This window comes from Arvicanthis niloticus, chromosome 26 (genome assembly GCF_011762505.2).
Source record: "Arvicanthis niloticus isolate mArvNil1 chromosome 26, mArvNil1.pat.X, whole genome shotgun sequence".
Taxonomy (NCBI): domain Eukaryota; kingdom Metazoa; phylum Chordata; class Mammalia; order Rodentia; family Muridae; genus Arvicanthis; species Arvicanthis niloticus.
In genome coordinates, this window is record NC_133434.1 from 4398172 (window position 1) to 4412613 (window position 14442).

The following is a 14442-nucleotide window of genomic DNA, read 5'->3' on the forward strand; positions in this document are numbered from 1 at the left end:
GCCTCCCACAGAAATTCTACCAGTATCCCAAAACATGGAGATTATGAATGGATTGCTGACCTACTGGCTGTCTGCCCATGAGGATGGTATTAGTACTTAGCCTTTTGGATCAGGTAGAACTGTCATAGAGAATTTCTGAAGACTGACATAGACCATGCATACAAAATAACCCAGAAATTAATTAATTATAGACTGTTAGCAACAGGTAACTTTGACTATAATGGTGAATGAAAATAGGCTTTGTCCCCACAAAAAAAAAAAAAAAAAAAATGCATCCAGAACCCAAGGAAAATGTCTAGTGTCCTCATTCCACTGTGTAGAGGGGTATGGTGAACTCCAGCAGCCTACAGGCCTTTACTGATGGTAAAGCACCCCCAAAGAAGGCACATTCAGAGTCAGATGGTATCCCTGTTGGAATTCCAGGCAGTTTGTCAGTTGACAGAAGGATCCCAGGCAGTGTCAGAGGGGAGGTGCACAGTCCTGCCAGAGAAGAAGGGTCAAAAGAGCCAAGAATAGTCCCAGAGAACCAGCCTGTAAGGCTGAAACCCAGACTCTGCAGGGAGTTGTGTCTTGCAGAGAAGAGACTGGAGTGCTATACACCATGCTCAGAGTGGGGTCAGCCAGACGACACTGTGCCAAGACTCTCTACTCAGTGCCAGCAGCAGGGCTCTGGGCACATTTCTTGCTTCTCTAAAATGTCAAGTTTCTGGGCTGGAACTATAGCTCAGTGGAAGAATATTGCCCAGGGTGTGCAAAGCCCTAGATTTGATCCCCATTATGGGAAAGGTGTTCTTTATAAATAACAACAGACATACATGACAGTACCTGTTTCTATGATTCATGAGAGTAAAACAGAATGAGAGGACCAGTGAGAAGGCTTAGCTGGAAAACACACTTACCACATATAATGGGCAAAGTGTAATCATTGGAGCCCACAGTAGGAGAGCATTGACTCCCAGAAGATGTTCTCTAACCTCCATGTGTATAGTGCCTCCACATATACACATTCATGCGCACACGTGTGTGCACCACACACACACACACACACTAATAATAATAATAATAATATGAATACAAGAATATAGAAAAACACTTTTAGAGCAAGATGCTAAGTCCCATGCCTACTGTTGTCATTGTCGGCTGGCTCTTTCTTCCCTGAGATTCACAAGCTTAGGCCAGCAGAGTAGAGATTTGGAGGAGCCAAAGAATTGCTGACCACATGGTCACCCGGATTTCCTGTAGGCACATGAGATGTGGGGGCCATAGCAAAACAGACTATTCTAGACCCCACAGCTGCTGGCAAGGAGGTCTGATAACACTGTCTGCCTTGGCCACACTGTGGATGGGGCTGTGGCAGCTAGTAATAGCACAGCTAGAACAGGCTTATGAGGGCAGAAGCAGGCAAAGGTCTGTCACTGCCAGTTATGAAGTTGCAAGGTTCAGATCAGCAGGGGTCTGAGGAAGCCATGCTTCCTGCAGGAGCAAGTGAGGATAGGCTGACAGACACAGAACCTCCTTGGAATTGTTATGAATGAGTGCAGACTCTTCCTTAAAGACAGGAGCTTGACACACGCTTTTTATGCAATTCGTTATTTTTAAAAACTCAATGTAAGACCACAGCTGTTCCAAGTTTCTCTTATAAGAATTTAATTGGTATGTAATAGCATAGTTAATTAAATACAAATCAATAGTTTAAAACAACTAATTGATACTTAATATGAATGGGGGAAACTTGGTTCTAATATAATTAACCCATATTAAATTAGCTATGAAATAACAATTATGTCTTTACAACAATGTAAAGTTTATGGTTCTTTAATAAACTTAGATTAGCATGCAATGAGACACAAAAAATATGAAACAGGTATTATTGGCCTATTAAATATTTATTATGTGTCCTAGAGGGCTGGGGCCAGGCAACTAGTCAATATAAGAAATCTTTCTGAATCTTCTCCTCGGGTTTCTTTATTACAGGAGTTGATCAGAAAACAGGGATCTTTGCTGATGTATGGGTATCCTAATTGTATGCCATGTAAGTCATTATACCAAAAATAGCACCAGGTAGACTTGAGGCGGAATGCTAGGGTTCAGCAGAACCAAGGTGAAAACTTTCCAAACAAAAGGCTTGCAATCCAGCAGTTGGTGAGGCATCGAGGGGCAGAATGGTTATTGGTGGCTATAGATGGCAGTCACCTGTGAGAGGCCACTAAGCAGGCACACCATAAAGACAGCCCTAGGGCCAGTTGCAGCCTTCAGGACTTTTCCTGGGGACATCTCTTGCCATCTCCCAGTTCTCTTTCTCTCTCTCTCTCTCTCTCTCTCTGTCTCTCTCTCTCTCTCTCTCACACACACACACACACACACACACACACACACACACACTTCTCTCTCTCTCTCACTTCTTCAAACAAGGGCATCCACTCAAGTGGAAACAGCCTGATGTCACCTCCTGATGCTGCCTTACTGAACATTTAGCTGTCTTTGATTTTTCATGGACCCTTTCACAAGTGCAGGCTGAGGACTCAGATTCCCCAAACCCAACATGGAAAATGCTCCAGCATCTGAAAATTCATGTCCAAAATGTTTAGGGTGTCGGAGCTTTTCAGGTTTTGGAGCTTCGTGTGAGGAATATGCAAATGGGTAAAGTCTACAAGAACAATTCTCTAAGCCAGAAATTACAAAAATCTGAAGCATTTTTGGCTCTAGGCTTTTGGATAAAGGAAACTCAACTGACGCTAATCAATTGGATAATTATTTTGCATATTGTGTGTGTGGTGGTCTCTGAATGCTCGTGGACTGGATATTATCCCATTAATTTTTGTTAATATGTGCTCTCTGTGAAGGATACATTTTTTTTCCATGAGACTTTCACCCTCTAAACAGAATACAGCCTATTAAAAGTTCATTTCTTCAGACTAAAACCACTGCTCAAATTATTACCTGGGTATTTTTCATTTGAGAACCATACCCACCGTGCACCATCACGGCCATGTAACACAGTCGGCTCTCTCTGTGGTCACACAAGATCTGATATAGACACAATAATTCCTTATCTTTCCAATGAAAGACATTATGGCCATCTCTGCCTCTTTTCTTGAGCTACACAGTCCTTTAGTTCCAATGTCTTATCCCAGAACCTTTCTCAGACATACTGTTTTTTTTCCTTCTTTCCAAGACTTCTAAGCCCTAAGTCTCTCCTGTGAAGGATATTTCTAACTCCCTTCAACCTTTCCAGCTCATTTCACGTGTGCCTCCATGCCGACCTGGTGGCTCACCACATGGATTTGGTGAGGTCCTTCCTGTCTCGGTTCTGTTTTCATAGCTGCAAGGAAGGAAGAGGGTATTGACCTCCAGACCTGACTGCTATTCGCTTCATTGGACTCATTCTTTTCAGGTCCTTTATTCTCAGCCCTTTTTACCGTATGTTGGCCTTTCATGTAAATCATGCAAGGGAGATCTCAGGAGCAGTAATTTATAGATGGAACAAGGAAGCAGAAGCTCAGAGGAGACCGTGGGGGTGCTTCACTGCTGAGGGCCGTATCGCAGTATCAGCCAGCTCTGCTCATTCGGAAGCATCAGGACCTCCCAGCAACTCCAACCAGGTCCAGCTGGCGTTTTCCTCCATATGGTCCAAGGCGCCATCTGGGGAATTCAAGCTATTTCCAGCCATTCTGCTGCTCTCTGTGTTGAGATGGCAAAGACTGCAGGCTCTGTGTGTACCCCTTGAGAAGCCTCCATGTCCTTCTACCTGTCTTCAGATCCCTGCTGGATTGAGTGGGCAAGAAGAGGTAGCAGATGGGAAGCCATCGCCTCTCACCTGGGGCCAGGCAGGACCCTCCTAGCTGCTCTTACTCTTCTCAGGGCTTGTCCCTTCTATGCATCATCTACACCAGGTCAAAGTGTGTGGTAGCCTCCTTTCCCCAGCTTGGCCATTCTAAAGGTTCCCTGCACCCTGCAGGAAACTGTACAGACTCAGCTGCCCCGGGATCTGACCTTCCCCTACCTCTCCTCCCTCTGCTCCTGAAATTTTCACAAGTGCCCACCAGAGAGACTCCAGTTCCTGTTTGGTAACTTGTAGAGACATGCCAGAGTCAAAATGTTTCAGAAGGAAAAGTGATAATCTCTTGTTTTCAATATTTTTTTACTAGGATGTATTAATTGTACGTGGTGATGGGTCTCACTGTGATGCTTTTACACTTGATCATATTCTCGATATCCTCTACCGCAACCTTCCTTCCATACCTCTGCTCACCTTCCTCTTCCAAAATAATCCCCTTTCAACTTTCATGCACATGAGAGAAAGCATCTGATATTTGTCTTCCCGAGTGTAGCTCATTTCACTGGAGGTAATGATCACCAGCTCCACAGCTCTTTCCCACAAGTGGTATGATTTCATTCTTCTTTATGGCTAAATAAAATTCCATTGTGTATATCTGTAATACATCAGATGATCTTATGTCTTGGCTATTGGGTATGCAGATGTATCTGTGGTCTGCTGGCTTCGATTCCTTCAGGTACGTACCCAGGAATGGTACAATTGGAAAATCTGGTATTTCTACTCTTAGAAATTTTAGGAACCCCCGTCCTGATTTTTCTAATGGCGACTCTAGCTTCTATCCCTAGCAAAAGCACGTACGTGTTTGAAAGGTTTAGTTTTCGGCAACTGAATGAGATAGTGAACATTGCAACCTAGTCAAAAAAAAAAAAAATAAGCAACCCACAAATGGGAAGTTTTATCATCATATCAGATGGGAACATGTAGGCTAGAAGCAGAATAAGTATTCCTACAAACAGCCATCTACCCATACTCTAGACAAGCTCGGAAATGGGAGGGGCAGAAGCTGGTTCTTATCCACTGTGCACTGTTCTAGCTACCACTGCTTTAGAGCTCTTTAGTCTCTGGGTGGGGAATAACAAGTGGAAAGCAAAACTCTCCCAGCATCCCAGACTGCCTATGAATATTCCCGGCCATGTGGACACACAGCAGCCTTGTCTCCTTACTGCCTTCTTTCTCATTGAGTTTTGTGCCCACTAACCCTACTGTCCAATTGCAGAACCCCTGATCAGTGCCCTCCCATCAGCTGGGGCCCAGTGAGCAGTCATGTGACACTCTTCTCTAAGAGTAGCTCTGTGACCAAACAAAGCGGGTGGAGAGAATCACAGACACCAGACATAGCCAAGTCCCACTGGAAAGCCAGCTCCTTCCCTTCCTGTCTGTATGACTTAGGGTTGCTGTAACAAGGTATCACACAATAGGTGACTAACACAGGAAAAAAAATCATTTCACTCAGGATTCCAAAGACTGAAAGCACAAGATCAAGATATCAGTGAGCCTGAGTCCTTCTGAAGGCTATAAGGGAAAGTCTTGTTGAAGACTGTCTCCCTCATTCTTAGAAATGGCTGTTTTGTGTTCCTCTCTCTCTCTCTCTCTCTCTCTCTCTCTCTCTCTCTCTCTCTCTCACACACACACACACACACACACACACACACACACACACACTTTTTTCAACTTCCCCTTTTATAAGGAAGCCAGTTATATTGAACGACAGACAAGCCTAATGACCTCATTTTACCCTGACTACCTCTGCAAAACCCAGTCTCCATATAAGATCATACCTAGGGATGAGGGCTTTGGCAGGGGATGGGTGGAATAGGACCACAGCATATGAATAGGAGAGCATACACCCAATTCATTCTACAATGCAGTCCTATAACTGTGACCACTAATCTCTGGTATTCCTTAGTCTGTTTGACTTGTACCGTCCCGGTATCCCTAAGAATTAACCCTGAAACCAACCCTGAGTTCTAGGGTGAGACCCAGCAACAGCTAGGCCTTTAGCCCTGAAATGTCATTTTAGTTCTTCCTCTAAGCCTTGGTTTCTAAATCCAAAATGGAGGAAATAATTTCTGCCTTGCTTACTTCGCCAAGCTACTATGAGCATCTAATGAGACAGTAAATATGACAGCGTCGTGAAAAAATAAGTGTGCCACAAACGGGTATGAAGCATTGCCGCGCCGTTAGTAGTGGTGGTGAGAATAAAGGGACCCACAGCTAGGAAGAGCCCCATCCACATCCCGTGAGCCGAAGAAGCCTGCTCCATTTACAAAGCTTTCCTTTTTTTATTCCCCCCTGGAGAAAAATCCCACAGTGTTCCCTACTTGTAGAACAGTTCCCTGTTTGGATGAATTACAAGTTTCATTCACTCCACAAGCGTTCCAACCTAACCTAAATGCATCCTGTTACATCGGAGCTCATCTGAGTTCATCTGTCTTCATTCTGATATGGGCGGAGGGAAACTGCTCACACCACTCCCCACCCCGCCCCCCAACATCTTTGAGTCTGCCCTTTTTTAAAGTCAGCAGGCCTAGAGGATCAGAGCAAGCAGGGCCGGAGTAAGGGGGAGGGTGGGAGTCAGCAGGCCTCTTGCCATGTGCTAGGCACCAATACTGTTAGTGGAAGGAGGGTCCAGGGCTGGAAAAGGACACTCTGATTCTTCTGTTGCTCACAATCCAGAACTCAAAAGTTCCCAGAGTGCCAGGCATCCCTTCTCCCTAAGAAACATCCCTGTTCTGAAACCTCTTTCCGTGCACACAGCACTGATTAAGCCTTTGTCCCTCTGGGACAGTGCCCTTAGAACCCAACTGCAAATGACTTTAGACTTTGCTATGAACAATTTTAAAACAAGTCTCCATTCAATCGTACTCCATGAAGTCTTCGCAGAATCTGGGTGGAACTGCCACTGATGGAGCCACTTGAAGCCTGCTTGAAGAAGACCCCGTATCTTGAGGTTCAAAACCATAGTTCGTGTTTTCACTCTACTGACGATCTCAGTAAACAAAGGGACAGACTGTGGCTGAGTTTCCTCAAAAAGGGAGATCCCTGCTCTCTGTTTCACCCCTGGGAGCCTTGGTCTTTTGGCTTGATGGATGTTTCCCCAAGCTCTCATGATTGCTTTCTGCTTCCTCCTATGGTCTATGCATGGTCAGTATCTCTGACAGTGCTCTTCCTCCCCGGAAGGGCACCCACATCCCCCTGCCTCATCCACTTCTGTCCCTGCTGTGGACTTCCATACGTGGATGTGTTGACTTCTAATTTAGCTACACAAACCTCTCCAAAGAGCATCCCAATTCTTTGTATATGACGAGCTAGCTGATCCTCACTCGGCCAGCCCCGCAGCTCAGTTGCTTTCCAAAGGATCCCAATGGCTTCTCCCCACTTCTCAGCAATGATGCACCAGAAAGCCTTCTCACTTAATAAATTTCTGCAGTGTGCTTATTAGCGCCTTGTAATGTAGCCGCCTAAATAATTAAGACTAACCCACACGTGTCAAATTAAATGAGCCAAATACATTGAGAAATTACCTCGTCCTCAATTTCTTTTATTAATCAGAGCTTTTTTTAAAAAAAAAATCTTTCCCTGCTCATTTACAAAAATCAAATACAGTCAGGAAGTCTCTTGCTTATAATAACTGTATGAACTCACCGCCTCTCCTCCGCCGCCGCTAACTTGGGAGGAATCCTAGTATGTGACACATAAGATAAGTTAGATTGAGTTGTAAAGACAAACCCTTTTGGACAATCAGATATGACAGGTCACTAGCAATTTCGTCTTTAGAACTATTCTCCTTATGTTCATCTGAGAGTGTGGGAAGCTGCCCAGAAGACAGGCAAATCCTTCCAGCATCTTCTGTCCTACTTCCTCCTCAACACTCCCCTAGAGTCCCTCCTAAGCTCAGTCTAGTAGCCCGTGCCCCCTCTCTTATTAGAAGCCACCACTGATGTTCTTTAGGTAGGCATAAGTCAGTGATAAATATTAAAGGAACCACCAGCAATTATATCATTCTGGTGATGAGTAACGTGCCTGTCATCCTAATGCTCTTCCTAGTATCAACACCTGGACTGTGTATGCAAACTCCAGCAAACAGCTATTGTTGGTTGGAGCTAGGAGCCTCCTCACAACCTGTATTTCCATTGGCCCTCTCTCTGCATGCTGCATTCCTGCCTTTTGGAGGCGGCTATTAGAAGGTATCCACAAATATAAGTAAGTAAACATCAAAGGGGCTTTGATCCACACGCCCTCGACAGAACAGGAGCCCCTTAAGAAAGGGCCAAGGCCCTGGATGGGAGAACTTAACGTGTCAATTTGGGTGCCTGAGATGTGAAGCTGTTTGAAGTGAGGGCGGTTTGGCTGTGCCTTCAGATGAGTGAGCTGGTGTGCAGGGAGAGCACCCTCAGATCTGCCTCTCTGCTCTTCACTGATAGTCAATAAATCCCTTTAAAAAATCAGGAGATCAAAGCTGGTGACCTCCCTGGGCTACAGCATCCTACAACCACCTGCCAAGCTTTGTTTTTCTTTAGGGTATGAGCCCCCCAAGCTTGACTTGTTTGTTCTCAAGGGCTCTGCACTTCTTTTCATCCCGCTGTCCTCAGAGGCTAGACCTGAGCGGCACCAGATGGATACAGAGCATCCTGAGGAGAGGCAGGAGGAGGAATCATCCCACTCTGTCTATTCTCTGATACCCAAACCACCTGGGGGTGGGGGGGGGTGTGGAAGGTCAAAGACACACCCATGTGATGGACAAGTGTGCTGGTAGTCAGTGGGAGCCTCCTTCTCTGAGAAGATAAGGTAGAAGCAGCCAGGTAGCAGAAATCCTGGCAAGATTCTGGGAAAGTGGGGAGCTGCAGTCACACATACTTGAGAACAGTATCGCAAACCCATCTGTCCAGTTGAGGGCAGCTGTCGTGGTTTTACAGCTTCTGAACAAACAGGTAGAGATGAGGAGCCAAACGTATCCAAGACAGCCCCTCCCCCCAACTCTGTTGAGCCTCCAATCCCCCATCTGTGTGTCACATGAACAGCAGTAGCCCATCTACATACCAAAGCATTGCTATGGGAGTTAAAAAGCAAATGGGGATGTGAAGTTGTTTTAGAACTCATGAAGTACCCAAGACAAATCAGGACTAAATGCCAAAAGAGTGGATAGCCTGCCCTCTAGTGAGGTAGACATACTCAAGTACACACACACACACACACACACACACACACACACACACACACACACACTAGAAGCTGGTTTATAAAATGCTCTGCAAGAGATAGTGTTAGGTATTTGCTACCCAGAGTTGTTTTGCTGTCTTGTTCTTCTGGGAAAGACAAATGCTATGAGTCTGTGTGTGTGTGTGTGTGTGTGTGTGTGTGTGTGTGTGTGAGAGAGAGAGAGAGAGAGAGAGAGAGAGAGAGAGAGAGAGAGAGAGCACTGCTGACCCCTGTGCTCTAAGTCTGCACTTCCCAAGTCCTAGCTGATGCTGCTAACCAGCGCGTGCCCATAGGAATACACAAAAGTCAGCAACTGCAGAATCCCACCCTTCCTGAAGGTTGAGCACATCCTGTCTACTCATCATCCCTCTGTGTCTCCTGTTCTCACTATAGCCGTCCTCACTATTCCTCTTGGGTCACCCACTGTGTCTGATCATGCTATCCCACTCTGGACACTACCAGGTGTTCCTGTTTAGCTAGTCTGGCTATGGTCTCAAAGTGACCTGGGCATGGCCCTCAATCTTAAACCATAAGAAGTTCCCATAGCCCAGAATAGCAGTTATAAGGATCCATTCCAGAGCCTACCTTTAAAATCCTAACTCCGGCGCCTGCTAAGGCTTCTACTTCCGTATGTCTGTAAATGGAGGTGGTAGAAAGTGGAAGGCACAGAGCTCTGTGCCTCTTGTGATGCTATTAGAATCTAGCTAGAACTATTCACTCTCAGCTGTGCCTGGGATATAAGTGCTGTAGAAACGTTTCCTAAATAAGCATCCCTGCTTATCCACAGCCCCGTGCTAAGGAGTCTCTCAAACATGACCCATTCCCAACTCACCCACCTATGCTTTCCTTCCAGAGCTTGGCCTCCAGAAGAGAGGATGCTGTCTGGTGCTGGGCTACATGGCCAAGGACAAGTTTCGGAGAATGAATGAAGGTCAGTGAAAACCACCCCACCCCTCAAGGGTAACACAGTGAGGGGAGGGTATGCCTACGACTGTGTGCAGAGGAACCTGGACAAGGAACACAAAACTACTCAGGAAGAAGAGTGGGAGGCCCAGCTCGATCTTCATGGTGCTATTTACACAGGGAAGAACAGCTGGTGCCAAAGCATGTGGTGGTGATTCAGTATTTTTCATTTGCTATGTTCTCTTCCCCCTACGTGTCCCTTCCTTCTCTATTTCTTCCCTAACTTTGCTCTTCTACCCACTTACCTATCCCATTAAAATCTGCTTCTGTGATCTTTCTAATCCAACATTCTCCCTCCTTCTCTTCAATCCTTCCTATTTCTTGAATTGACAGCACCTTATAGGATGCTCGGGAGAATCATACAGAATAAGGTGATATTATACTCCAAGAACCTGCCTTTAGAGATCGGCCTACTTTCCCAATCCCACACACTGAATTCTGTCTCCCACTCAGGGGTGGTTCTACCTTCTCGTGCACTGGGCCAGCGTATGTCCCAGAGGACTTGAGGAATGTATTGACTTTGACATGTGGAGTGGGATGTGAGAATATCACTGTCACTTATGGGTCTGCTGTAATGAAGAGCCAATCCTCTGCATCCCCAGCCATCTGTCTCCGTGCAGCTAATAACCCTCTTCATCAGATGCCACAGACTGTTTGTCAGGGTTCAAAAGTAGATAAACAATGTCTGGGGGTGCCATTTATTCATTAAAGTCAGACAAATGAAGTCTTGGCTTCTTTACCACCAGGCTGGCTTGCCATGAGCTGCCCCCATCGGGGCTCATAGCTCCTGTAGCCTCTTTCCCACTCCAGCCAAGAAAGAGGCAGGACACCCCTAGCATCTGGCCATGAGTTACACTGTACACAGCCCAGTGCCTTCTCCCTCTGTTCAACAGCTGCCTGTCCTCCCAACCCACCATCCAAGACACTCATGCCTCTGTATATGGCCCAGACCAGAACCCTGGGCTAGCTATGGACTTGTCACCAGAACCCATTAAGGAGACAGTCTGCTAGGAGTTTGATGAGCACAAGCAAGTCTAGGAAGCTTTTATCATTTATATCCACGGCCTGCCAGTTCTAGAAACCAACAAGCTTCCAGGAGCCACTTATCATGTGTAGAAGCCCATGGCTGAGCACAGCCAGGGGTTGGGGCTGCATACTTTGTGGCAAGCCCATCAGTCTTTTTCATTGGCTTCTCTCTCTCTCTCTCTCTCTCTCTCTCTCTGTCTCTCTCTCTCTCTCTCTCTGTCTCTGTCTCTCTCTGTCTGCCTCTCTCTCCCTCTCTCTCTCTCTCTCTCTCTCTCTCTCTCTCTCTCTCTCTCTCTCTCTCTCTCTCTCTCTCTCTCTCTCTCTCTCACTACCCTCTCTGTTTTCAACACTGCAGCCCAGAAGAAAGAAGTAGGCAGTAACTTCTAATTTGTGGAAACTGACAGCATGACTCTGTCCGTGGTGCTGAATAGACGTGTTCTCTTGCTTGAGACGCTCATTACAGAAACAGGCTAGACTCTCAGGGATTGGGTGAGCAGAAAAAGCCAGGAACTGGCCTGCATTAGGATCTTGAAGCTCCAGGTATCTGACCTCAGCTTCTAAGTGACCAAGAAAACGAACAAAGGGATGCTGATCAAGCTGAGCCACCATGTGTGGTGTGCTACAAGTCTCAACTAACAAAATAGAGACAGGCTAGAGGAAACCAAGACAGTGTGGTAGAACCAGCCATGTGAAATGTGTTAGTTCTGGGTCTGGAAGGGCTCAAGTCGCAATGGGAAAAGAGGAGGATGATTTTTTTTCAGGCTAGACAGCCTTGTTTCCCAAGTGCTAGACAGCCTTGTTTCCCGAGTGCCAGATAGCACATTTTCTGTCTTCTAAAGTCCATGTGTTGTTTAAGGAAGCAAATGAGAGGCATGTTCTGCTTGGGAGCTCTTAAACCCCAACCTATTTGCAGATAAGAAAGGCATCCACAAGCACAGGGACTGTTTTATGGTTTATAATTATCTCATAGCAATACTGAAAATAATTATAACTCCTCCATATTAATAATTGAACAGGAATAGCAGTCATGACATCGATCAAGCAAAAGAATTCTTGGCTTATGCCTGACAATGCACCTTGGTATCATTTGAACAATTGGTATAGCAGTTTAAAAAAAGATAATAATTATTTTTTTCTCCAAGTGGCCAGAATTCATAAGCTATTGAGACAATTAGCTCCTTCTTCCATTAGAGATAAAGTGGTGATTGCTTTACTTCCATTTCAGAATAAATATAAAATCTTTGTTTGTGCTGTATTAAAGTGTATCTGTTTTGTTTAACAGCATCTAATAGGGTATCTGTCACCCAGTGAGAACCCTATTTCATTTGTTTCCCTGTTAATTTTATATCTCCTTTTATTTTATTTTCTCTTTACCACCAACCCCTCCTCACCACATTCCAAAAAAAAAAAAATAACAAAAACATGAGAAGAAGCACGAGGAAAATAATGAATGAACAAAAGCTTTATAGATCTGGGGCTTGTCATAAGTTAGAGTAATCACAATTGGTGCTGTTAAGCTACACAAAGCAATAAAGAGAAGATGCTATTCAAAGATCATTTAAGGAAGCATGTGATAGTCAATGAGAGAGTTGCTCTATTTGGCAGTGCCTAATAGCCTCTCAGAGAATATATGTATCATTCACAGGAATGGGGGGGGGGTGGTTAGTAAATGTTGTGGGGGCTGGAGGGGGTCTTTTCTGTTTGAACTCAACAGTCTGGAGATCTGATAGAGACACAGGCAAAAAGTTAGCTATGGCCAGACAAGAACAGAGAGGTTAAAGACAGGCTGGGCACAGAACGTCAGAGTTGTCTGATATCATTGTCTTCATGTGATTAAGAACTCTGTGCTTTAAAGGAACTGTTGGAAAGAGATTGTTTATTTATTCATCAAAGATTCATTGAATACCATAAAAATGATACCAATTTTTCATAATAAGTGTCAGGTTGCATTGTAAGTACTGGAGCTGTTAAAGCGAGTAAGACATAGTCCCTGCCCACAAAGAGATAACTGTAAAATCACGAGGCATGTCTCGCTGCAAACATCTCTACAAAGAGCACCTGCTCACACCTCACCTAAATCAGGGCCCCTCTCCCTTACCGTATGCTCCACCTGGACCTGGACAATTTGTTTGGTTTCCAGCATGTATCACAATTTGTGATGTTGTATCAACTTCCTTCTTGTGTACTGTTGGCCCCACCTGTGGGAGAGGGAAGACCTCACGTCCATGTTTTCACAACCTAGAGACTTAGCTCGATGACTCACACATAGGGAGAGTCACGGTAAATTACTTAAGTAAGTGTTTAATAAAGGCTGTGAGTCACAATAGACAAATGTCCAAAGTCACCCATCGATATCAGTTGGGTCATAAGAAGGAAACAAAGCTATTTATATAATATATCTCTGGGCTGGCGGTCCTTCAATCTCAGAACTTGGAAGGCAGTGGCTGGTGGATCTCTGTGAGTTCTACACCAGCCTGGTTTACATAGTGAGTTCCAGGGCAGCCGGGGCAGCAATAATAGAACCCTGACCAGAACTATCTCCACATCTTCAGCAGCACCTGAGTCTGTAGCTTTCCTTCAATTACAGGTTCAGGGGCCTCTCAAGCCCCAGGCAGAGTGAAATGTCAGGAAAACTGTCCTTGCCCAGGGGGTATCAAAGGCAGAAACTTATGAAAATCTATAGCTTGTAGGGCATAAGTCCCTTAGGAACCAGAAAGTTCTGTGAGGCCCATCTTGAGAAGGGTAAGCAAGGAAGAGTGTGCTTAAAGGAGAGAAGTCAGGGAAACCTTGGCCTCCCTTCTGTGCAGCCCCATCCCCACACTGGGGTGGGCCTACACAGGTAGGTTTCCTGCCCAGAGGTGTCCTCTTGAGCTGCAGAGAGGGGCAGATAGCAAATTTCCAGGACATTCAGAATCCCTGTGTATGACTGCTTCTCTCTGTTCAGTGAAGAAAAAGTGGATGTGCCTCCCAGCTCTGTCTCATCTTCCCAGGAAGAATCTCCCAATGATTAGCACAAATGCCTTGTGCTGACTGAACACTCTGGTCACCCGGAGCACCCGAGAAAGATGAAGCCAGATGCCTGGCTCTGAGTCAGCCCATGGCTCCTGGGGCAGCATCTTGCTAGCTCTTGTTCTATGGAAAAGTGAATGCCCACCATAGCTTCTGTCCTCACCTCTCAGCTCTATGCAGGAGATGGGGGCCATAAAGGATACAAACTCCTAGTTTTATACAGGGAGCTTGAAGTTTTCTGTGATGATATAGGAACCCACTCTTTCTTTCTTTAATGAGTATAAAACAACCCTGGTCTACTATCTCCTAAAAGAGATAGTAAGAAAGAATAATAATAGCTGCCATAGTTGGAGAGAGTATATGGAGCCAGATGTGGGAGCTTGTCCTGGCAAGATTTTGAGCATCTA

General features: G+C 45.4%; 1 protein-coding gene across 2 annotated transcripts in view; it reads left to right on the forward strand.

Annotated features, from left to right (window-relative positions):
- Positions 1-14442, forward strand: part of Kirrel3 (kirre like nephrin family adhesion molecule 3) — a 562840-nt gene that overhangs the window by 424584 nt on the left and 123814 nt on the right. For both annotated transcript variants that reach the window (XM_076924603.1, XM_076924604.1), the window contains exon 2: positions 9891-9968. In XM_076924603.1, coding sequence (XP_076780718.1) covers positions 9891-9968 — 78 coding nt within the window. The remainder of the gene's footprint in view (positions 1-9890; positions 9969-14442) is intronic.